At 47.2% G+C, this 25993-nt stretch overlaps 1 protein-coding gene across 1 annotated transcript; it reads right to left on the bottom strand.

Annotated features, from left to right (window-relative positions):
* Positions 1 to 1305: 1305 nt before the first annotated feature.
* LOC146182083 (uncharacterized) lies at positions 1306 to 25462 on the bottom strand. Its single transcript, XM_084575600.1, has 5 exons — positions 25352 to 25462; positions 7006 to 7262; positions 5849 to 6619; positions 3465 to 3650; positions 1306 to 1941 (listed from the first exon to the last, which is right to left on the bottom strand). Exons 2-5 carry the CDS (start codon positions 7222 to 7224, stop codon positions 1522 to 1524), a joined length of 1596 nt encoding a protein of 531 aa, XP_084431726.1. The 5' UTR covers positions 7225 to 7262; positions 25352 to 25462; the 3' UTR covers positions 1306 to 1521.
* Positions 25463 to 25993: the final 531 nt, after the last annotated feature.

Genomic DNA, 25993 nt, shown 5'->3' on the forward strand with positions numbered 1-25993 from the left:
CAAAAAAAAAAAAAAAGAAATGACAACATTGTGCCAAAAATAATTTTTTTCGTGCTTCGTAACGACAAATTTTTGTCTAGAACTAGCATTTTTTACAATACTTTAATATCGTCTGTCTCTACGGCAAGACATGCACAGTACTACAGAAAATTTTGTCATACAAATCGTTTTGGTACTAGGTTTTTATGCTTCTAGTATCAAAAATTGCAAATTTCTTTTGCGACAAACTTTTCTGCCGTCTTTTTCGATGGGTAATATAAAGTGAATAAACTGTGTATCTCAAGGAGTGGTGTTAAACGTAGAAGCAAGTGTTCCTGCCGAAACAACTTTTCCTAACTGACGCGACCGAGAAATATTTTCAAATTTTCAACATTGATGATAATGCGGTGCAAAGCTGCTGAAATTATTCTTTCAAGCACACCGGTGAACAACAAAACATATGCAACAGTTTATTCTTCAACATCCAAATGAGTATTGTAGAAAAATACGCTCAAAACCCCCTCAAGCAACAAAAGTTAGAGTAACGATGAAAAGCTGCCTTTACACTCATGCTGAATAGGAGCTTATTACTCGGAATATCTAACGGCGTTACCCTCAAGCCAGCGTCAGGTGCTTGGAACAAGGCAGTAACAATGGTTAGGCCAGAGGAAGCCGCGGTGAAAGTGTTACAAACCTTAACTTAATCGAATTTATGTCAAGGAGGCAAAACAGAACATATAAGTAAGGTCGTCGCTACCATACCATTTCCTTGAAAGTCAAAATACCATGCACACAACTCAGTACAAACATCGCAAAAACATTGCCGTAGAGGCAGAAAAAAGCATCGACTAGAATAAAAACCGATGACACACTCAGTTATTTGGCCTAATAAAATGCTTGGCACAAAGCTGAAAAAAAAAAAATTTCTTGGCAAATGAGATCAGAATCGCACTGGCTACGGAAAGTCTGTCACTTCCTGTGCCAAGTGGAATTCTGCAGCACAGGTACGGTGAAACAACACAAGTTCTTGTCCATTCTTTCTTATGCTGATTTAATGCATCACGAAACATTAGTGCTAAGTGAAAAAAAAATGCCTTGAACTAGGTTTCACAAAACTTGGGCATACTTTACGTCTCATGATTTTAAAGCTGGCATTGTATATATATATATATATATATATATATATATATATATATATATATATATATATATATATATATATATATATATATGAGAACGGAGCCTAGGAAAGAGACGAATATGGGAGTTATTCATCTGACCAGATCCTTTGTGTTTTTAGTTCGCTTGCTTCGCATTTCACATCCTTGCATTATTTATTTGTATTTAAACCTTTCAAGCAGACTACTAGCAAAATTCATTTCCGGTGCTGAAGCTCCGAAGAAAGGGAAGGGAACCAAGTACTTTGTACTCATAAAGCCGCAAAGAATTTGGCAATAATTTAAAAACAAGATATGTCAACTTCGTTGTGCGGTTGAAAACATCCGGAAAGAGCGAACGATGCGTCACGCCACATCACAATGTTCATATGGGCGAAAACGAGCCACTCGAAGAGAACGACAGCCTGTGTTCGGACGCCTGGAAGCGGAACTCGCTCATGGATGCTTGTGGCGATACCGGGTAGAAATCATTGCCACCGGTGCCGTGCATCACGATGGTCTTGAACTGCTTGTCCGTGAAGGGCGCCCAGGGGAAACCCAGCATCTGCGACACTTCCTGACAGACTGCGTCGTACGACTGGGCCGTGTGCCGAAGCCACGCGTAAAATTCATCGCTCCAGTCCGGGTTCCGGGGCCAGTCGCACTTTTTGATCACGGCGTTGCCTCGCACGATGAAGCGCCTCAGCGAGCGGCCGTGGTAGGCCAGCAGGAGGACGGTGGCCGTCGAGATGCGCTCACGTATTACAAGCGTCTCCAGTCGGTGACACGAACGGCACAGCAAGACCTGAAAAGAACAGCGATGAGGTCGGTTCCGGTTACTGCCCTAATTTTCCGTTTGCAGCTACACCTCTTCTACGGCTCCGTTCGTATCTCTTAGGGTGATAGCTCTATACCACCAGGTACAAACTCCGAGACCACTTGATTCCGTCTATGTAACCTTGAAGCTGAACCAAGGTCAGATTGTGACTTTGCCCGTATAACGACAAGTCTCACCTATTGTGCTGTGCTGTGGAAAGCTGGTGCATGACCACATGGCTAAACTGACAATTTGACTTTGACATTTGGCTGTGAAAGATGACTGGTCCTCAGTAACGTTAGAGATCAAGTCGCACGCGCGAGATGGTGTCAGCTGAACACGGTATTGACAAAACAAATTACAACAGCTATCGTTCGTCAAACTTGGCTTAACTGCGCTTAAGCCCCCTTTTTTATTTGTTTATTTTCTCGGCAGATTGCTTGCTTCCGAAAAATCAGCCCGCGGAAAGCCTCGAAAACGAATCAAGACGAAAATTACGAACGGTGTGTGTTCACTGCAGTCCACGCGTACGTTAACTGCTGATTCTCTGCCATAGGTGTCCACTTCCTGGTAGCGTATGCCGTTACGGACGCTACAAAACGCAACGGAATGCGGCCCCTACATGTGACAGCTGAGCTGATAAAGACATCTAAATAAAATGGGGTGCAACCAGAAACGAAGCCCGAATTAAGCTAGCGGTGTATTTCGTGATCTACGCTAAAATTCAAGGGTAGAGCTTGTGGGTGCGCTTACGGACGTGGTTTTCAGCAGCGCTGGGCGAGGGTTTACAAGGACGGCGGTCCGAAAAAGAGCCAAGTTCTGTTGGCGGCTTGACTCATATACGATAAGTGCCGGCCAGGACGCCTCATGAAGGGTAGGAGACGAGGAGCAAGGGATGAAGTGGGTTCAGCTAACTTGTTGATGGTGCAGAATGGGAAGGTTCGGGATTTAGAGACACGTCTCATGAGTAAAGTCAGAACTTTCGAGGTGTCTCATTTTGAGAGGAAAGAACCAGCAATGAGAATCGCGCTGGTGGGCTCTTAAAGATGAGGAGAGTATTCAGATCATCCAGGGAAGCTTCGCCGTGAGTCATGTTTTCCATACTCGGATTCGGCGCGAAAAACGAATAATGCTACGCAATTCATCTGATTATTCATGGACTCAAGCAGCAGAATCGGAGGAGATGAACCTCAAAACTTCGGGACCAAAACAGTGATTTAGCGAACAGCGGCCGACAGCACACACTCGCGAGGTGCAGGCACACCCGGCACCGCAGGCGGGCGGGCGCTACCATGTATGCTCCACTCAGCGAAATAATTGTGAAACGAAATTCCGAAGCAGCTTTCAAACCCGGCTGTAGAAAATGATATCAGAACTATCACTGCAAATCGTCCTATGGACAAACTCGGGCGTTCCAAATACATGCATTACACTTTAGGAAGATGTTTACTAGATGCTTCAGAATAATACCCCCTTAGAAGTGACATCAGCAGCATAATAACGAAACTCACCAGTGCCGAGTCTGGTCTGTCGACAAAGCGCTTGGCCATGTGAAATCGTGGCAATCCGAGGAAGGCGTAAGTCCTCAGATCTTCCGGGTAATACGTGGCAGCCGTTAGAGCAGACTCTGGGCCCACTTGGTTATTAGGAGTCTTGTAGATTATGGAATGCACCGGCGCACATTCTTGCCATATGATCTGTTAACAAATAAAAATGAATGCGGATTACCCGACGTCAGCGAGTGCAGTATAGAATTTGCGCGGTGCGAAAGTCTTTTTTTTTTGTTATTGTATTTTCCACCCACTCTGAAACAATAAAAGCCAATGTTGAGTATGCCACGAGGTAGGTTTTCTGATGCTCAGCTCGACGCTTTTAAAAAAAAACATTCCAAGCTGTGTAGGTACCCCCTAGTCGAAAAGGCAGCTCAGCAAGGTCAGGCTTTGATATTCGAAGTGGAGCATGGCACATCGCTTAATTTTACTATTTAGTTTAGGGTTTTATCATATATTCAGAAAGCAAAGATATTTAAAATTGTCAAACTTCCGAAATACATTACTCCACTCACAAAACTGACGTCTGCCCTACAGCTGGTGCAGTGGTAAGACGCCCTATTATGAGCCGGAGTTCCCGGGTTCGAAACCGACCGCGGCGGCTGCGTTTCGATGGAGGCGAAACAAAGTGGTGTCCGTGTGCTGTGCGATGTCAGCACACGTTAAAGATCCCCAGGTGGTCGAAATTAGTCCGTAGCCCTCCACTCCGGCTCCTCTTTCTCTCTTTTCACTTTCATTCCTACCTTCCTCCCTTCCCTTACGGCGCGGTTCAGATGTCCACAGAGCAAGTGTGACAGATACTGTGCCTTCCTCTTCCTGTGAACCAACTATTATTATTAACCTACAGCTGCACGCTTTGTCAGCGTTGTTGTTGTGGCTCTGGGAACGGAAGGAAAAGAAAATGCACGGGCCTGCAACTGGCTCTGTAGCTGAGCCATAATAATAATAATAATAATTGGTTCACAGGAAGGGAAAGGTGCAGTATCTGTCACACTTGTGTCTGTGGACACCTGAACCGCGCCGTAGGAGGAGGGAGATGGGAGTTAAAGTGGAAAGAAAGATGAGCCGTAGTGGAGGGCTACGGAGTAATTTCGACCACCTGGGGATCTTTGCCACCTCCGCTGCCTCAAAAAACAAATGCAGACAGAAGAGAGTAAGTAGAGGAAAAAGAAAAAGAACAGGGAGAGAAAGACGTGCCCCGCAACAACAGCCATCGTCCACCACCTAAGCGGTGGCGGGTGCAATGACGGCCAACAACAGATAAAAATTCGGTGGCATGGCTAGCCCCTGCCGCAATCGGCGTTGACCTATCGTCCCAGCCCCGCAGGGCCAGGAACAGCCTTCAACAGGCTTGTCAGCGACGAAGGCTGAGTGGTTGTCGTTAAAAACTCTTGGGCTATCCAAGTAGTTTTGCGCAAAAACACGAGGCATGCGCACTAAGACGACCGAGTTATAAATCTAACAAGTCCTCCAACTTGCTTCGTATAGCCAACAATGCTGATGCACGAGTCGAAACAGGGCACTTGTAAAGAAGGTTCTCTAAGGGACGTCTACGACTGCTATACTACGCTCAGGGTGCAACAAGGCCGGATTCAAATGAATTCTGCTACGTTGAATATTTCTATATACTATATTATTCAAGGCCCTTTTCCCAAGCACTTCGCCCGAGAAAACACTAGCACCATTCCATTCAGGTAGATATGCTCATTAGCAAATCGATGGGTACTTGGCGGCGCTTGCGATACAACCCGGTACTTCATGAATGTCATGTATAGTCGGATACCACTTCGGAATCTGCAACCCGACATCTGTTATGCCTTTGGTCGATGTACAATTTTTAGTGCCGTTACGTGAAAACACAAATCACAATATTTCCTAACCATATGAGAGGCAAAAAAACACTGCACTTCGTCGAACAAAATGCCATCAAAAATGCACCCCCTGCCCCCTTACGAGTCAATAATGCTGCGGCAAGTACCTCTCAAAGGAAACTTCCAGCCAATGGTATCAGTCCTCAAATGGTCTTCCCCTCTAGAGGGAGGGAGAGCAGCCTTTGTCTATGTCTCCCGGGATTGGGCAGATTCTTTTTTTTCCTTAGTTCGGGGGCTGAACATTTTCGTCAATACGATGCCCTTTGTCCCCTGCTGCCATGAGCTGGGGGTGGGGGACGGGCAATTCTTTCCTGCCTCAGTTGCTGGGAGGTTCCTCTGTTGATGTATTGGTTAGAGGGCTTTTTTTTTTTAGAAATTTTGCCGCTGTATTTTTGACTTGTAATTGGCTACATTGGGGTAGAAGCAGTGCAGAATGCTACAAGACCTTAGCTGGATAAAAGAGCTAGACCTCACCTCCTTGGCTACGGTGCCCTCTACAGAAAGGTGCACCCTAAGCCTAGGCGCGGATCTCCTGCACTCCCTCCAGACCCGGGGCGTCACGCGCAGTCCCATCTCCGTGTAGGTTGTCTGGATCAGGTGCAGGTCCCGGAGAGCTGTGTAACTAAGCAATGTCACCAGGTCATCGTCCAAATGCTGGGGCGAGATGTACAGGGCATTCAGGTTGAGGAACACGCCAGCGTGCAGAAACGGATACGGCTCCTTGCAGCAGTTGATGAGTCGAAGCGTTCGCAGCGTCGTCATGCAAATCTCGGCCACGTCATCGAGCAGAAACTTGGCCTCGTGCGGCTCCAGGAGCAAGTCCGTCAGGGCCAGATGGCGCAGACCGGTGAAGCAGCACATGAGGCGCTTGAGCGACTCGAGCAACTTGCCGCCCGTGCCGAACACACTGTCCTGTGGCCGCTGACCCTCCGAAGAGCCGAGCAGGTGGCAACCGAAAGTGAAGTCGAAGCGTCGCAGGTGGCCCAGCGCGTTGTTCCGCTCGCCAAAGTACGCCATGATGACCATGAACTCGTACAGGTTGAAGAAATTGGACATGGCGGGAATGAGCAGGTGGCGGATGTGACGGCCGATCTTGTGCACACAGATCTGCGTCCGGTAGTGGTCCAGCAGATGCTGGTAGCCCATGTAGTAGTTGAACTTGCGCCGTGTCATGGTCCGGTCATCAAGGACGAACACGGACCACACTTGGGGAGAATGGAAGACGCGGTACCAATTGCGGCATACCTGCGGGAGCGTATTCAATGTAAGGATGGACTTGTGCACGCGATCTGGCAAGTTTTGTACGCAATGAGCGACTGGATATTTTCGCGGAGTCTTTGAACAGCAACTTATAACAATAAGCTTAGCTTATCTTCATGCGGTGCGTAAGAAACGACATTTTGCCTTCATGTCACAATGTCACCGTGAGGTATTGTTCAGCCTTGCTGATCAACATATATGTCAGGTTAGTGTGTCGAACTGGGCAGTTATCAGTTGGTCACTATCAGCGCGTTCTCTAACAAATCACATGTATAGCCAAGCCAGGAAATCACGCAGCGGGCAAGAGATCGCCTTCAACGTATTCTCTTTTTTCCTAGAGAGGAGCAAGGGAGTTATTTCGGGTTTTTTACCTGCGACATGGAGTACCGGTCGGCGATGGGAACCATGCTGTACACGGCCTCCAGCAGGACGTCAGGAAGCGACGCCCAGGGACCCTGTTCCACGTCTGGAGCGTCGTCAGCCAGAGCCCGCGGCCAGAAGCCGATGAACGCCTTGGGTTCGTCGTCATCCACCTCGTCAGCAACGGACGACCGGCCCCGCAAGAACTCGCCCTCGACGGCGTACTCCATCTTTACCTCTTTCTATGCTTGCTCAAAGCCTAGTACATCTGAAACAATGACAAAGTGCACTATACATATTAGGAAATGTTTTTCAATTTCTCAAAGTATGTTTCAGCATCTACCCCTGCAATGTTTCAATGAGACTCGCTTCCCGAACACGGGTTCTATAATGCACGTCAGTCGGGGCACCTCGCGTTCGGGCAGAACGAGCGCTTTGTATGCGTGTGTATATATATTTTTGGACTCCGTGGATGAACTGAGATGTCAATGGATACATCAGAAGGAAAGAGGAGCTATACAGCCGCTACTAAGGACATGCATGACACATCCCATCGAACAGCGGTTGGGAACGGTTAAATAGGGAAGGTTCGTCCTCATTAGGTCACCCTGCGAGTCAATTATATACCTCCCTCGTTGCATTTTGCGTTCTGATTTATCTATCGAGCAAATAATGTTACCCTTTCCTGGAGTTGTCGTTCACAAATGTGATTTAGTGAATTCTAACTTGCAAGACGTCAACATCCTCAACCGTCAGTCATCTTTTTACTGTAAAAACCGAAAAGTAGATCCAAGTTTTAAACTGATTGCACTACTTCTCCAGGTACAAACCTGGGGACCGTTTGGTTCCGTCCGGGTGACGTTGAAGCTGAACCAAGGTCAAACTAGGACTTCGCCTGTTTATCGACGCCTCATCGAATGTGTTATGATATGGTAAGCTAGTGCATGGCCGCAATACTAGCTGACCATTTGACCATAACCTTTGACTTTGAATTTAACATTGAAAGGTGATCGATTGTCAATAACGTCGAGGATGACGTGGTAGGTGCGCGATGACATCAGTTGAATACGCGGTACTAGCGAAATAAACCAAAACAGCCATTGATTTTCAAATTTGGTTTAACCGCTTCAAGCACTGCTAACTTTTTGTCATTGCGGAAAATTGTCATTGCGTAAAAACTACGGAAGTCTTGAAAAAAAAATGGGCGGCTGAAAATAAGCTGTTCGACATGACGACTTTGTTAAATTGCGCTAAATCAATAGCGCATAAGCAATGTAAAGACAAAATGCCCGAATTTTTTTTAATAGATGGATGCTGGGCGACACCAGCTCCATCCCGGCCGGCCGCCTACGAAGTCCACTGCTGCCAACTATTTGTAGTTGGTGTCGGCACGCAAGTATCTCCCGGAAGCATATCTCCCCAGTTCTGCAGCGCCAGCAACGCAGTGGATGGTACAGAGGCGACGCCCTGTGGGAAACGAGCGCTCATCACCCGACCCGAGTTCGGATGACTGAGAATGCTTGAGCATTTCATGTCGTTTTGGCGTCTAATGCACGCATGCGCAGCATTTGTGCGCAAAATGAAAATATACAATGTTAGGAGCCGGTCGGGCGGCATTTGTTTCAAAGTAAGTATGTTTTTCAGTATACGTTTTCCATTCACGGATTTTACTTTTAAATTTCAGAAGTAAATTAAGATTTCGACCTGATTGATTGATTTATAGGAAGGGAAAAGCGCGGTAACTGTCTCACTTGTTTTCTGTGGACACCTCAACCGCGCCGTAAGGGAAGGAAGGAAGGTGGGAGTGAAAAGAGAGAAATAGGAGCCTTAGTGGAGGGCTACGGAGTAATTTCGACCGAATATAGTTCGGTCTAACCTATATTCTTGCATTTATTGCATTTCCCTCCGAACGATCTGAGAGGGTAGATCCGAGACACAACGACGCCATTTCGGTGAAGACGATATGGTCGCATATAATGCAATCTTTATTTGGTGCTGCCAGCAGCCGCCGGCATGCAGCTTTATCACTTTACTTGTAACGCGCATGCCGCGAAATCCGCCCGGCGCGATTCATAATTTTCTTTACTACGCCTACTAAGATGCGCTGAGATTTCTGTCGAATTATTGCAGCGTCCTCTCACGCATTCTTAAACATTATTTCAGGTTGCTGTCACCTTTGGTGGCTTTATCTAGACGTTTATTCGCCGACTTTAAACTCAGCACCAGCGGGTGTTGTAAGCATTTATAGTTCGGCGACAAGCGACCACTTTTGCTGGCATCATGGCCGACGAGTTCCTTAGTAATTTGCGGCCACAATTAAGTCAGCTCCATAAAAAGGTATTTTCTGTGCTACACCTGCCTGTTAGTTTGCTGCTGACGGCAACGTCCCACCCCGTGACGACCATGTGAAAACCTCCAAGATGGGCCGAGATGTTCGACCCCTTCCAGAACATCCAGTACATGTCGATACCTCTTGGCGTAGCGCAGTTTTCGAGATTTTTCTTCTGCAATCTTTCATGGTTTAAGATTTCCCGCTGAGTAAAAACAGCTTCATAACCCCCCCCCCCCCCTTCCGTACACATACACACAAACACACATTCGACGGCCTCTTTGTGCAGGCATTCAAGATTAAGGTCTATCGGGATAATAACGCGTTGCTGCAGCCTAGAAACAAGATGGCCTCCAAGTCTGTTGAAAGTGGGAGCTAGACCTATTGTATTTTAGAGAGTTCGAGACAGTATCGTTCCGTCGCGCTGGTAAAGAAAAAAGAAAAAGAAAAAAAGAAACTAACACCTTTCTTTACTTCAGCTATACGGTTTCAGAGCGGGAACGGTTTCTTAATAGCCAGGAAGTCTCAAACTGTACTGTCGGATTTCTTGGACGGAACAAGCGACGCGGGCAGCGCTTCCTGCAGGCGAATCGGTGCCAACTATGAATCCAGGTGTTCTTGGCCAATCCGCCCCAGCCCACATTGGGCAATTGCGTTTGAAAAAAGAAACCGGGTAAAACAGTAGAGAGAAGCGTTTATTCTTGCAAGAGTTGCTTATCGCAACAGCACCTTGACTCTCGTTGGGGTGGTTGCGCGCGCCTGCCATCGCGCCCAGACCATTTAGGTGCATATTTAATTTTAACCACAAGTGCATGGTTTCTGCCGCATTACGACACGCAAACGAGGCAAAACAACTATAGATGAATGAATTACAATGCCAACTCTGTTACACCCAGAAAAGGTATGAGGAGTTAGGGAGTTGGCTGGATTTCTTTCAAGATGGCTATGTTTCGCGTATCCCATTCTTATTTTTCTCTGGTGTCCCCCACTGTAAGCGCCACCGCCTCCACTTCTGTGAGTGCCGCTCGCGTCGGAGTCGGCCCTTGCAATGGAGCTGTGTCTAGACATGCAACAATGCGTCTATGTCGACATGTTGGCAGACGCCTTCAACAGCGCCTTTTTTTCCATGGATGCAGGAAGCCCCACGAGAGGCCGCCACTAAAGCCTCTAAATTCGAAATTCAACCCCGTGCGTGGCCGCGCAACACACTCCGGTAAACGACTGAGGCAAATGAAGAAACCATTGGGTGCGAGGATTTTCAGGTATACCTTTTACACTCTAAACACGAATGGAGTAAAAGGGGAGTAACCAGTTTTCTAGCGCACTGTATTCTAGATGCGGTATGCTTCCCAAGTAATTCAGTAGCTAGTTGGTATTCACGACATTTTTAGTAATGGAAATCTGTCATAGTGCTTGGGCAGCATGCCCTGCCCTAAAGGAGAGCGAGCGATATGACAGCTAACTCCCTTTTTACCCTTTATAGGGTAATTTGTACTTGCAGTGTGTTCTCTACTATATATAAAGCACAGCAGGCAAAGGAACACCAAGAAATGCAAATGAACAACACTGAAATAGTGTTGGGACAACCTTAACGCATTTAGAAAACATTCAACGGCGAAAAAAAAATGCTACGTAAACCAATGTTAGAACTGGTTGGGTATACGAATTTAGCGCAATGCAGAAAGAGCGTTAAGTTCGCACTTAGTGACAAATTCTGTGTACATATCAAAAGTCGTTTTGTGACATTAAATCTCACAAGCCAAACCCAAATTATGTTCACGATACTTACGTTTCTGACCTATAATTAAGTGTGTACACTCTATACACCTCCATATATATATCACGTGTACAACGTCCACAGCTTGGCGACGTATGTTATTTCGTTTTGCGCATACAAACTAAGCCATCATTCTCTGTTAATCGCCTTTATCGAACGAGCGATGTCATCGTGGCAAGCAAGCAAAAATGAATTTCGAAAAGTGCTACTTTTCCAAGGAGATGCGAAAAACGAATCCCATTTTGGTTTTGTTGTTCAAACCAGTGTTGGTTCCAAACCTGAATGAGTTTCATCTGCTAACACGAGCTGAAAGTAAAAAGTGAGAGCTCGAACAACCATAATAAACTGACTTACCACCTCGTATCCAACGTTCTGACTGCAATAATATTTAGTGTTCGGAACAGGCGTTGTTTTCTCAGTGAAACTCAGGCGCGGTATAGATAGCACCCATTTTTAAAGATGACTGCACCTCGATAACGAACCCTCGCTTGTATGCTTCCATATTTGGTAAAGTAATTAAGAAATTAGTTGAAAAGCGCCAAACTAAATATTATGACAAATTGAACATCCTGAAAATCATGAATGGTGCTGGCAGGCCGGTAATTGGCAGCTGACATGACCGCGCAATGAATGGATGCATAGGGTTGTGTGATGTTACGTTTGGCAGGAGCTGCCAACTCGGGTCTCTTCTTTCATCAGAATATTTCATATCATATCCAGAATCTTTCTTTCATATCAGAGTCAGCCTGCCAGAACCCTTACATTCACGCTACCCCTATGCCACGCAGGCACGTCCATGCTGCTTGTTTAAAGCGGGACTTTATATGTGAACTAGCAGCCTAAGCTATAGGGTCATACCCTTAAAGGCGGAGTTTAACTGTCCCCAATAATTGTTTATAGCGAAAGCTACACTACGCTATCCTTGAGCATTTCGCCGGAGTCTGAAAGAGCGTCAACTCGGGCCTCTCCTTTCACGTAGAAGGGTGACATTAGAATCAGGCTGCCATGAAATTTGAACCCACGTTACCCCTATGCTACGCACCACGTTCATACAGCTCAGTTAAAGCGGGGCTTAAATCTGGGTTGGTAGACTACGCTATCGCATCATACCTTTAAAGGCGGAGCTTAAGAGTGAACCATAATTTGTAGCGAGAGGTACACTACGCTATCCTTGAGCAATTTGCCGATGCCTGAAAGAGCGTCCTGTTGCTTAGCAACCGGTTTCGCCAACTCGAGTCTCTTCTTTCATATGGGAGGGTGACATTAGAGCCATCCTGCCATAGCATTTGAATTCAAGTTACCCATATGCCAGGAAGGCACGTTCGTAACAGGCATAAAAGTGTGTTCAGCACAGAACGCCAGTGAAGTTTGACACGTTCAACAGAACGCTGGTTGTGTTCGATGCAACGCTCGGTCATCCGCAGCACAAGCTTTCGCTCCACATTCGATTCAGTAGCGTTGAACCCCCGAGTTTTTTTTTTTTTTTTTTCTAACACAGCAACCAAGAAAGAGAACAGATAATGGGACATGTTCTTTATCTGTGTTCACAAATTTATCCAAACTTTTCGACACTTCGTCAGGAGTCAATAGTCCCCAGTCGCCACTCTTTCGACGTGTAATGGTCGGCTGGGGAATATGTTTTCTACAATCCTGCCTTATCAAGGGCACAGTTTTAATTCTGCTAATTTCAACAGCTTTTCTGTACAGTGGGGCTGGCAAAGCTTTCGCTTTAATATAAAGTGATTTTGATCTTGATAAATTTTTTATATTCTTCACCGGGTAGTATTACTCGATTTCAAACGAAACATTCTTTTGAAGTAGTATTCTTCGTTTCGGGAGGAGAAGAAACAACGGTTAATGCATATTAATCGCTTCTTCCCAAGTGACGCCCTCAGTCTAGTGCTCCACGTGCCGGCGCGATCCTGCAGGCCCCTCCAGAGCAGCTGTCGATAGTCTTGTGGTTTGGTGAGTTTAAAGTATAGTCGCCCTGCCACAGCTTCGGCCTTGGTGATTGGGTGATGTACTGGGTGATTGGTTGACATATATTGATGAAGCGGACGCAAAAGTAAAGAACCGTGCAAGTACACGCTGTGTCTGTTTCCTCCCCTGCCTTCTTCGACAGCGCCCAGAAGTAGAGCGAGCTATAGTACCGAAGGTTGCTGCTCGGGCAAGAGCGTGCGCACTCTCGTTGCCGGGAGGGGAGGCTTTGGTCCAAAAGATGCGAACGTTAGAGAATGTGTCAGGATATATTGTTGACAGCAAGCGCGCAGCCTGGAAAGATAACGCGTAATACACGACAGGCTTGTTGCGAGATACGTCCTAGGTTAAAGTCATTGCCATTTGGGAGTCCCAGTAACTTTGGTAGCAGGGTCAGACATGGCTGGCGCTATGGCGACCTTCTCAGCGATAATGGGGTCGGTAGTGTTTTACATTCATCAAATAACTTGCATGTGGCACAGAGGAACAACTACGGCAGCCATAGCTTGATGACTGTGGTGCGTGACTGCATCTGTATATATGTAACTTCAGGACGGATCCCGATGCGCCGCTGTCGCTGGTAGGCTCAATCCTCGCAGCGCCCATAATGGTGCTCCTGGTGAATGTACAAATATTGTGAAACATGTGCCTTAAGGTGATTGTATTGTACCATATTGTATTGTATTGCATTATATCATATTGTATTGTATTGTATCATATCCTTCTCTTCCTTTCTATTTCTTGTTCCACACTGCCATATAGAATTGTGTAAAAAGTTAGCAAGTGTGGACTGTCAACATTTTGTGCTTTCATTTTATACCCCAAACCTGCAACAACCTCCGCAAGGAGGTTAGCAGTATGTATCAAATAAAATAATAAAACAATTGCTTCAGAATGGGAGGAATCTTAAGGCCCGCTCGGTGAGAACGAAGGAGGTCCTGGTATATCAATGGAGCGAGAAAGGGACGAATCTTCACCTTGTCCACTCGGTGGCCAAGGCTTGAATGCCCGGATCCGAGCTGACCACCGAGAGGGCCACTAAGGTCGCCGCCAGCCATGGATTGGAGGCCATCTAGAGCGGACCGTCTGCATCTGCATTTTGGCGAATAAATGTTTTCCAATCACCTTATCCAGAACAGCACGGCCGGCTTGAGTTAGCAACAATCGGTGGTATTGGGCCGTAAGGGTGGCTTCGACAGGTTCTTGAGCTGTATTGGAAATACCGAGTGCCAACAGCTTGGCTGTGGAAGTTGAGGTGGGAAAACCCGAAGCTGTTACGGATGCTTTGCGGTGGGAGGTATCGAGCCTATCCATGTTTAGGCGAGTGATAAGAAGATCTGGAGTGACGCAAGAAACGCGGCTGCAGAATGAAGTTTGCAGCAGGCGCAGGAGGTTCGCTTCTCGCATGCTATAGCATCCACGTTAGCAACCCGCCTGAACAGTCAATCATTTTGCTTAGTAGACTGGACTATGCGTTTGAGAACAGTGTACTTGCTTCCATTGGTTTGCAGATGCAGACCGAGGATACGGATCTGTTCTGTTTGGGGAATGGAGCTTCTTTGCACAGGGAGCAAGGACGCAACTTTCGGTGGTTTTCACCTTCGGGGTGGTAAATGTACTGTGATTTCGTAGCAGTGCAGGAAAGGCCAGTCGTAGAGAGATACTGGCCCACCCTCCTCCTCTCTTCATTTTGATTGCCACTGCGCTGTGTGACCCACAAGGTGAAGCCATCGGCGTAAACTCTGTACTGCAGACTGGGGATGTTGTGCAGTAAACTGGAGAGACTTAGTAGTGGGCATAGGGGCCTTCGAGCCTCAAACTCCTCTTTAAATAAATGTTTTTACTACCCCAAATCACATCGTAAAGACCTCCTCAACTACGGAGTCAAGGAAAAATGGAGTGAAAGAAGGAAGGAACAGAAGAGAGGTCATAGCGGAGGGCTGCAGTAGAATAAAAACAGGTTTCATGAAAATTTAAAGCACATTAACTTTCTCACTTCACGATGATACCTCGACAGTGCTTCAGGAAAGGGATGATAGGAGTAAAATAAGGAATAGAGACGAGAGGCCGCAGTAAGGACTCCGGAAAAAAATAGATAATTTGGTTTACAGGAAAGGAAACGCAAAGTATCTGTCACACTTTTTTTCGTGGACACCAACACCACGTCATAAGGGAAGGGAAGAAGGTGGGAGGGAAAGCACAAAGAGAGAAAGAGGTGCGTAGTGGAGGCTGTGGAGTAAACAAATTGGTTTATAGGAAAGGAAAAGCGCGTTATCTGTCACAGTTTCCGTGGATACCTGAACAGGGCCGTTAGAGAAGGGAGAAAGGTAGGAGTAAAAGTGGAAAAGAGAAAGAGGTTCCGCAATGAGGGTCTCCGGAGTAATTTCGACCTCCTATGAATCTTTAACGTGCACTAACATCGCACAGAACACGGCCACCTCTTCGTTTCGTCTACATCGAAATGCAGCCGCCGACATTCGGGTTCGAGCTCGAGTACTCCGGAACAGTAGTCGGACGTCTTAACCACTGCGCCACCACGCAGGGCTCTGGAGAACTCCGATTTGAAATTTAGTTGTCTCACTTGTCGGTGGAACCCGCACGCGTCGGCTGGAAAGGGATGATTGATGGAGTGAAAGAAGGAATAAGAAAAACCGTAGTAGAGGACATCGGAATTAAAATTTGGCTTTGAGGAATTGAAAAGTGAAGTACCTCTGTCCTAAGTAATGAAGGATAGAGCGAAATAATGAGAGGCAGCACAGGAACACTCAGGAAAAGTAAAAGTAGTTTCGAGGAAATATAAGGAGCAGAAGAGAGAGAGAGAGAGAGAGAGAGAGAGAGAGAGAGAGAGAGAGAGAGAGAGAGAGAGAGAGAGAGAGAGAGAGAACTTTAATGTCCACTGGTGCGGGCCGCGAGCCCGGGCCAGGCACGGCGTGGCAGTCCGTGCCGCTGCAGTAAATACGTGGTGCGCGTGATGGCGGTCTTCTGCCGATGCGAGTATGTGGGTCCGCCGCGTGCAGGAAGGCCTCCCGTTCCTCCCACGTGGAGAGCTCCAAGCCCGGCGGGGGAGTATCAGCAGGGCATTCCATCAGGATATATGTTAGGGCTGCGGTGGGATGGAAGTAAAGGAACAAGATTGGGTGAAGGCACCTGGGTGCATGCGTGATAGTAAGTAGGGAGTGGGGAGGGTTCAGGTCTGCAGGCAGCCACATGATTTGGTGGTGGATGGTAAGGAATGGGTGGGGTGGGGGGTAGAGCTGACGCTCGGCAGCCTGCGTCAGTACCCCATGTTGTCCACAACCGCCACTGCAGAGCATGTGCCCGCGCAAGCCGCGTCCACCCATATGGCGCCCTCCTCGGAACCGTAGTATTTGTGGAGGGCGCGTCCGCGGGCCGCTCTGCGTGCGGTAATCGAGGTGTGTGCTGCGTGGGAGAGGTTCGACTAGTAAGGAGGTTGTGGTGTACGGGTTTAGGGAGGGGGAGAAGCTGTGGGTGGTTGGCGGGTATTCGGATACACAGTCTATGAAGTATGTGTCTACCTATAGCGGTTTTAGTGAGCCGTAAGTATTGAGCTTGTCTGCGGGCTTCAACTAGCTCGTGTATAATGTTATGGAGTCCTAGTTGTAGGAGTTTTGAGTTTTGTGTATGAGGGGGAGGGGGAGAGCGGTTTTGTATGCTTTCCTGAGGAGTGCTTCTAAAGTGTCTATTTCCCTACGGTATAGTTTTAGATATGGAGCTGTACACAAAAAGTGGCTCAGTAAGTAGGCGTGGATGAGGTGGCAGATGCCATCTTTAAGTGTTTGGTGCAGACGTGCTGGATATGAGATGTGCCAGTACAGTTGTTGTGATTTTAAGCTTATTGATAGTGAAACTATTGTGTCCGGTGTTTTGCGAGTGGATCCCATGGATACGTGTGGTGTCTACCTCCGGTATAGGCTGGCCCTCCAGAGTTATATTGATGGATGTTTTAGGGAGAGTGCAGGGTTTTGGGCGTATAATTAGGACTTCTGACTTGGTTGGGGAGCAGGTGAGGCCAATAGTGGAGCGTATTGTTGTATGTGGGTGGCTGCCTGCTGGAGAGTGTCTTCTATTTGCCCATCGTTGCCCGTGATGGTCCATAGGGTGATGTCATCGGCGTACAATGTGTCTCGAAGGTGCGGTATGTGGTTGAGAGAAGCAGCGAGTGGGATGAGGGCGGCGTTGAATAGGAATCATGATAGTATACAAAGCCTTGTGGGGTACCCATCCTTGAAGGGCGTAGGGGGAGGAGAAGTGGGGACTTGTATTAACCTCCGCGGTGCAGTTGGTAAGGAAGGCGCGAATGTAAGAAAACATTTTAAGAAGCAGAACTCTAAATTCTCGGTAGACACGTGAACCGTGCAGTCGGAGTGTCTGGTATGAGAGTTATATAGAGCTTATTCACGTGACGTTATTGCAGCGTTACTGGCAGCCATGGCACGCACAATGCAACATGAGAGAGGGAGAAAGAAAGAGAGAGAGCCTACGGAGAATCGTGACACGGCGTCGGTGAGATCTGAGCTCTGGTTGGACGGCGTTGCAAACGGGCGTTGCAAATGCAGCAGGGCGGAGGCTGGTAGACCAGCGCCGACGCGTCAGAAACATTCTTTTGTGTGCTTTTAGTTTCGAACCGCCTAACATTATGGTGGTTACGCAATGCAGGGTTGCCACAACTGCCGCCTGCTAAAACACAATATCTATAGATATCATAAAACATAAGGATCTATAGCTGATACAGAAGCTTGAGCATATTTGTTGAAAGATGCAGCGAAGGAAGGAATAAATACCGGCCGTAGTGGAGGGCTCCGGAATTGAGATTTTGTTTGAGGAAATTAAATGATTTTTTTTCTTTCGGATCATTACCATCATAATCAGTTTCCAGCATAATTTTCATAAAAACAGACTAACTTACTGCAATGTAAATACAGGCTTTGTAAAAACCAGCTTATGTCTATGAGCGCAAAAAGCACTAATCCTGAGATTTTGAGCTTACCAAAGTCGCCTAACGCTTTCACGTCAATCTACCTCACGTAGGTTCCCAATGAGGAATGCGGCAGATACAGCGCTTTTCAAAGGCGACTCATGCTATCAAAGATGCCTTATTTGAAGGCTAAGGCAATTAACCCGGGGTTCTTAAACGTGCGCTGACATCGCACAGTCCACCGGCGCATTGTAAACCGGGCAACTTAAATGGTGTACAGGAAAGGAAAGGCGCAGTATCTTTTACACTTCACTGGACGCCTAAGCAGCGCAGTATGAGACCACTGCGATAAGTCAAGTATGACGTGCAAGGTGAGGTATTATGTCGTAACTATAGAGTGACGTAATTAAGTCATGACTAAGTATGACTTACAAGTGGTGTAGCATGTCGCAGCTATAAAATGATACGTCAAGTAACACGATCAAAATTACTTGCAAACTGGAGCAGTATGTCGTAAATATAAACTAATTACGTCATCAAAATCACGGGCTCAAAATTACATGCAAAAGTGGTGAAGTATGTCGTAACTAGAAACTGATAACGGTATTAAGTCATATGGCTAAGCAAAAATTAATAATTGGTTCACAGGATGAGTTGTAAAGTGGCGTATGTCGTAGCTAGAAATTGAGGACGTCATGTGATCAAGATGACTTTCAAAGTGGCATATTATGCTATAACTAGAAATCGATAATATCAAAGCCACGTGATCAATATGACTTGCAAAAGTGGCTTAGCATATCATAACCACAAGGTGCCGTCATCAAAGGTGACGTGCAAAAGTTATTATGTCGTAACTAGACAACAATATCAGCAAAAAGGTTAATCTGTGATTTCGCACTATATACAAATGTTGTGAACATCGTCATTTTTAGAGTTCCACACCGAGAAACATGAAATACAAAGTGTAATGTTTCCAGTGACCAGATGACCTACATAATGTTTCAGTACATGGATGAAGTTGCTTTCATCGTCACCATCATCAGTCTGACTATACCCACTGCAGGGCGAAGGCCTCTCCCATATTTCTCCACTTAACCCGGTTCTGTGCAAGCTGCATCCACTTGACCCCTGCGAACTTCTTAACCTCATCCTCCCACCTAACTTTCTGCCGCCCCCTGCTACGCTTTCCTTCCCTTGGAATCCAGTTTGTTACCCTAAGCGACCATCGGTTATCTTCTCTTCGCACTACATGTCCTGCCCATGCCCATTTCTTCTTCTTAATTTCCACTCCCACGTTATTGCATCCTTGCTGCAGTGTAACAGCATGTAAACATGTTACATGTAAACATTTATAGCAACAGACATAGACTGCGGTTCATGTGCGTAACAAATTTCCACGTAGTTTCGTACGATCTTGGTGATTAAAAAAAAAATCTAATTTAACTTCGTATTGCGTAGCCCCTTCGGTGCTCCTGCACCGCGTACCTTTATTGTAACGAGAAGTGCAACCATTTAACGCCTTTAATACATAATCTGACAGTACATGGTCATAATGTGCAGGTAAAGGTCATCACCAACGCAACATCTACTGCAATCTTCAGAGAAAGTGGTAAAGGTGAGAATAATCAATATCAGCGCGGAGCACTTGTCATTACCACCCTCGCTACTGTGGAAGAGAAATGACTTTTATTCGCACCTGTCAAAAATGGAAAACTGTTGTAAGGCAAACGCCCCACTAGCCCTATTACACACAAATCTGTCAGCGTTAACACTCCATGGTACGCATAAAGATGGCGTCCTAACAACCTTTGTCCAGCCGCAGTAAGCGACGAGTGGGGCGACGGCATGCATAACAGGTGTCCCTGTTTCAGGTCCCTTGCCAGCATATCGCGTCCAGTGCACCATTTGCTCATATACAGCATCACTAACAGACCTCCATACGGCGGCAAATTACCTCTCTCTCATATCAAAATTGAGCCGCGACCGCTCATGTAGCCCCATGCCATTTCGCTTCCATTTAGCGTGCATCATGCTGATCAAATTAGAGGCTAGCTTCCGATAGGGATTCGAACAGAGGACATATGTACCTAAAATTTTATGCCTTAATCATCTCATCACATGGCATAGAACAGCGCAGGCATTAAGAGGAGGAGTGAAGAGGACGCAATGAGAGGGCATCGCGCTACCGGTCACGTGGTGGCGCGCGCCACAGAAAAAAGCGTAGGCAGCAGGCATCGCGGCAGCGCCTCGTGCGGGTGCGCTTTCGCACATAATAAGTCCTAAGCTTATCTTCTGAGTTTTGTTGGATCATTCTACTATGATTTTAGAGCCCCTACTCTCCGCAGCGCAACTCCCAATATCAAATTTGGGGCGACTTTGACCGTCAGCCGCCTGAGCGGAGGTGTGTCTTTATAACGTCACGTCACGTAATTCACTATCACACCCAGATAGATGAGATAAAAAAAAGATAAATGTAAAGCCTGCGAAGCGAGCGAGACCCTCGACCATATACTTTGGGAATGCCTTAAGACTCCGGGCGCTAAGGACAACATTAAAAATAGAGAAGCCTGGGCAACCCTGCTGCGAAGCGACGTCCCCGCTGACCAGCAAAGAGCCGTCCGCCTGCCAGCTGAGGCCGCGAATAACCAATGTATATTCGCCAGTCCTTAGTCGCGAAGGTTACAGCCCCCGTTCCTCAGGCCTGCGTGCCAGGAGCTGGGAGTAGGGGGCCTCCTCAATCGGTGGAAGTTAGTTTTAATCAATCAATCAATCAATCAATCGCTATCGAGAAGCGCCGCAGTTGCGCTCGCTCGGAGCCTCGCAGTTGTGCCTAACATGACTAGGCAAGGGTATAACAGCTGATTCTCCTGCGCTTGATAGGAGGGTGGCCGCTCCTGGCCCTACGAGGCTGGGATTGAGGTCACCGCCGTTGCGGCGGGGGCTAGCCTGCCACCGCAGTTGTACCTATTGTAGGCTGTCATTGCACCCGCCGCCGTTTCGGTGGCGGACGACGGCTGTTGCAACGCGCGTCTTTCTCTCTCTCTCTCTCTTCTTTTCTTCTCTATTTTCTCCTCTGTCTGCACGAGGCAGCGGAGGTGGCTCAGCTACAGAGCCAGTAACAGGCCCGTGCACTTCCTTGTCCTTCTTCCTACAGTCGCAACAACAACAACGTTCATTGTCGCCATGTTTGAGGCGTGCGCCGGTTCGAGTGCGCCAAGTCGAGCGCAGGCGCCAGGCTGGAGTCTGATCATCCCGCCGATTTTAGCTCGCCGGGAAGAAGCAAATATTAATTAAGCCAAGCCATTGCGTCTACGTTTAGGCGACCTTCCGCTCGTATAACTAAGTTTAACCGAGAGAATTACCTCCCTAATTTTTTTCGTGAAGTTCATTATTAGTTACACCGTATAGCATGCAGCGTGATGAAATCAAGTTAAGGTAATGTACTCTTTTATAATATGCAGTTCAAATATAAATATTAGGCAATAATGTGATATTTTATTTCCATATAAGAAGTGTTGTAGATTTCCATTAAACATAAAATTTTAGGCATTAACATGAAAAGAAAAACGTGATCGCAAGTTTGGGATGCGCGAAATGTTTTTAAAGAAAACAACCTGAAACAGTGTTCGAGTCTGAAGTCCCAAACTGACATTAGAAATAGGGAACGCTTTAGTGGAGAGCTTCGGAACTTTCGGCCGCGCGAAAATCTTTACCGTGCACTGATATCGCATCTCACCGACATCGTGCACTGACAAAAATTCTATGAAGTACTAGTTTAATATGTACAGTCAATCCCGGATATATCAAACTCGTAGGAGGTCAGTTCGAGGTATCGATAATTTGAAATATCAGACATACTAACGGCTGAGCCCTTCCGTAACACAGAAGCGTGAATTTAGTGCACCCCCGAGCGGAACGCTTCGTTACCTTGGTCGCTAGAGCTCACGAGACGATCCACACTGGCGCTCCGGAATAGGAGCTCCACCTAGATTTGTGAGCGCCTGAGCCCAAACGCCTTCGTTTACATGGTAGACAATAAATGTTTACCACCCACCCCGCAGCGATGTGCTGCCTGACGGCATGCTGACCGCTCGCCGCGGGCGCGGCGACCCACGATGGACACGCGAGCCGAGCGCGTAGCTACCAATATCTTTCCTGGGGGGTGTTCCCCTTTAGGTTGCATCATGTGATTTTTTGATTGATTGATTGATTGATTGATTGATTGATTGATTGATTGATTGATTGATTGATTGATTGATTGAATGTCCTTTATTGAATGGGAAGGCTCATGGCCATGGATGGGGATAAAGGGGAGTAGACATAATCTTCATTGTTAAGGTCGTCACTCGAATCACATTGCTCTAACCAGGCCACTAAGCGAGCCATACTTGGCAAATATCATCTGTGTGTTAGCATCAGTTTCTAGAAGGGAACGGTAGTTCAGGCGGTAGGGTTCGATCTCGGGGCGTCCAGTAGAAAAAGCAGGGCATTCCCAAAGTAAATGAGATATGCCGCCGCAGGTTAGAATCGTACAGTGGGGGCACGTAATCATTTTCTCCGTATACTGACGCCAGCGGGCCAGAATACGTTCTTAATAGCCACAAAACCAGTCGTGAACACAGCCACGAGACAATTGCAGCATGACAACGCTAACACTATTTAATTATTTTCGATGTAATCATTTCCTTCCTTTAGTGAGTGTTACCTTTAGGTTGCGTTCACACACACCTCTCGGTAACAATCGCCGTTTAACCCGCTGAGAGGCAACCAGTGACGAGAAAAAAGTTGCGGGACCCTACCGTTGAGGAGACGGAATTACGCGTCGTCGAAAAGGACTCTCTGTGTGATGGTGGTGGTGGCCGCGGTAAAAACGTATATTGCCTCTGAAAAGAGGGAGTTACATAGATGTTGCTCTGCGACCAGCCTTAGTGCCCTTCACCTCACCAACACTAGGTGGAGCCCCTAGTACGAGACCTCAGTGGCTTCCGCTGCCGCCATTACTCGTTTCACAATCGCCTTTTGGGCTTTCAGATTGGAGAAGGCAAGTAGGGTAGCCTGCCAGTTCTCCCGGAAAAACATTTATTCGGTAGCGAGAGAGGGGTAACGTGCAGGCGCGTCTAGTCGCGTACCTCCATGCGCCACTCTGTGGACACGAGTGACGCACCTCCACGTGCCACTTCGTGGACACGAGTGCGCTCAAAGTATTTGGCAGGGGCTGATCGCACTGTCGAAGCTCGCGCTGTTCGGATATCACGCAGCGCGGCACAAATGCAATGTTTTGGTTGGGGTTCACACCAAAGCTGCTACAGACGGTGATATGGGAAAAGCAGTCGCTGCATGGTCATAAAAGAGTCCTAATAGTGTTACCGGTAAACTATAAACTCATTTAAAATAGGGAAAAGTGTATTTTTTCGTCTCGTTCAGCAGCAAAGGCCACGCGAGTGACACCGCAAGCCTTCGGCCCGTAAGGCTGGCTTTACTGCGTGACAACTAGTGCACCAAACTTCGGCCTCCCCACATGACAGCTGTGTCGCGTTGAATACAACCACGCCAGACCAAATTTTTGAAGAAAATTCGACGTTCACTTTATCAAGCAGTTTTACAGCGTTCGCGCTTCCAGCCGGTGTTCAAGGCTACGCCCGGCTTTGTAACGAAAAGTGATCGTAAGAGTGCCATTAGGCGAATCACACCTTGAAGTGGCACGGTGTGCAGTTCGGTATATCGAATGTTCCGCTGAACGAGAGTTCGATAAATGCGGACACCACTCATATTTTTGCATATAATTTTCAAGGGGATATTCTGAGTTCGATATAAGTAATACTTCGATATATCCGGGTTCGATACATCCGGGATCGACTGCATGAGATCGAAAGTTGTGGGTCCGGTGCGTGATCGCCGCAGAAACGATCACCGCTTTTGTCATTCGTATGGAGTGTATCACCCCCCCCCCTCTCCTATTTTCTTTTAACAAAATGAAAGCGTCTACTTCAACCTCGACGGAGGTCGCGTCACACACGACAACGTGAGTACATGTGCTGCATTATTCGGCGCGCCCTCTGCCGGCCCACCTAGGTAACATTCTTAGTCGGCCAAATTGTCGGTAAGCAGGATCACATGATAGTTTCCGGCGACGCACCTGGAGCGCTTCGAAAGTGTCGTAATAGACAACTACTCCTCGGTTTGTAAAAACCGCATGTTGATGTTTGCAAACCAGTATTTTGACATTTTGTGATCGAAGACAACTATAGGGCGGCATGCACCTCAGTGACCAATGTAACGAAAGCATAGCGATTTCCCGACATAAGCTGTAGATAGACGTCAACTACATCGAAATATAAGTTTCAACGAAACGACTTTTTCTTTCTTTTTTGTGCGTGAATTCGGTTCATGTTTAAGAGGGTAGTAGAGCTTCACTTTTCAGTACAGCTGATTATCCTTACGATTAAAAATTTCACAGCTGCCCGTAGCGCGAGATCATTTGGCAAGCAACTTTTCTTTTTTATTTTTCTGCAACGTAGCCAGGTGGTGAAAGTCGGAAATCACGGTGAAGCTGCACAGTGCGTACGAAATTTCAAGATTAGAACTAAATTAGTAATGCATGACAGAAGCAGAGCACCTAGTGAAATCGAGCACTCCACTTCAACAAAGCACAGTGCCATTTCATTCATACATTCATTATATACAAATGGATGATTGCTGAACCAACCAGATACTACCTGCAACCCCGAATAAACGAAATAAATGTAATAGTAAATGAAGGCTCTACAACATGAAATAAGGCCATCCCGGTCTTTTCACTATAGCTTCCCATAAGCAGCAGCGCCTGTCCTAGTCTTGAGCAATCTAAGAAACCCCGCTGCATTTAAACGGGCTGCGGAAAAAAACCCTCATACACTGTAAGAAAAATGGGTCTTCAAAATACGGCCGACTCGATCGCTCGACAAGGGCTACAGTTATCTGTCTCAGTCGCTGACACGCACGAGTGCGCAAGCATCCCACCTCATCCAAGCGAGTGCGTAGAGGTGCAACAAACTCAAGGCGTGAAGACTAAACACGACTCCACGAGCGCTTATCCTTGTGTGTCTGCGCAGCGGAGCCCGGCTAACTGTCACGCGGCAACCCGGCCGCCAACACGCATACACGCACGCACATACACACACACAGCTGACAACAAAGCGGCTCGCCGCAACTCCGATACACCTGCGCACAAGCCTCGCACCATCGAAACTAACGCGAGGTCATTGAAGTGTCACCTTCTAAAACCGTGATCGACAGATCAGCACACAGGTCAGGCTTCGCGCGACCCAGTCAGCTGGAAAAACAGAAGAGTTCGCTTACCGCGATGGGATCGCAGCAGCTGAAGTGGTCGACAACGGGACAGCGAAAGCCTCCATACCGACACACGCCGGGGACTTGGAGGAGGCCTTCGGAAAATGAACAAGGCGCGCTAGCGAGGAGAGGAGAAAACAGAGTTTTTCTTTAGATTGCACCAGGTTGCAAATCCCCGCTTCGAAACCCTTTGCACGTTGGGCGGCCATAATGAGGACACTAGCAGGCACAAACGCCGCTCGTGAGCTGCAGCATCACAATTTACCTGAATTAGAGCATTTACAAGTTCTTAAAAGTAACTTATTTTTATTCCGAAAGGTGGCGCGACAATCTTTAACAACTAACTTTGAACTGATTAGCGTATTACGTAATGAAACACACAGTCTAAGGGAGCGTCTCAACTTGGGACGAGCTGCGAGGGGGAAAGGGCGGCCGCGTCAAGAACGGCGACGGCCGGTGTGAAGGAAGGAAGCCTTGGTTCCAGAAGTGCCCGAAATAAACTCGCCGCCCGTGTTCTTTTGTGCGCTTTTGTGTCTTTTGTATTTTTCTTGACACGCGTCCTCCCCGGGATCAGCAAGGCGCAGTTGCGAGCCTCGTGCCAGCACGCAGCAACAGAGTAGTGCTCATCGACACTTTCAGGTTTTGGCCGAT

The sequence above is a fragment of the Amblyomma maculatum genome, chromosome 8 (genome assembly GCF_055883805.1).
Source record: "Amblyomma maculatum isolate TAMU_Amacu chromosome 8, ASM5588380v1, whole genome shotgun sequence".
In the NCBI taxonomy this organism is placed as follows: domain Eukaryota; kingdom Metazoa; phylum Arthropoda; class Arachnida; order Ixodida; family Ixodidae; genus Amblyomma; species Amblyomma maculatum.

Bases quoted from the DNA above. Each gene is read 5' to 3' on its own strand.
- LOC146182083 (XM_084575600.1), bottom strand. From the start codon at position 7,224: ATGGAGTACGCCGTCGAGGGCGAGTTCTTGCGGGGCCGGTCGTCCGTT. The intron at 6,620-7,005 runs GTAAAAAACCCG...ACGCTCCCGCAG, and splicing joins ACCGGTACTCCATGTCGCAG to GTATGCCGCAATTGGTACCG. The intron at 1,942-3,464 runs GTGAGTTTCGTT...TGTTCTTTTCAG, and splicing joins ACAGACCAGACTCGGCACTG to GTCTTGCTGTGCCGTTCGTG.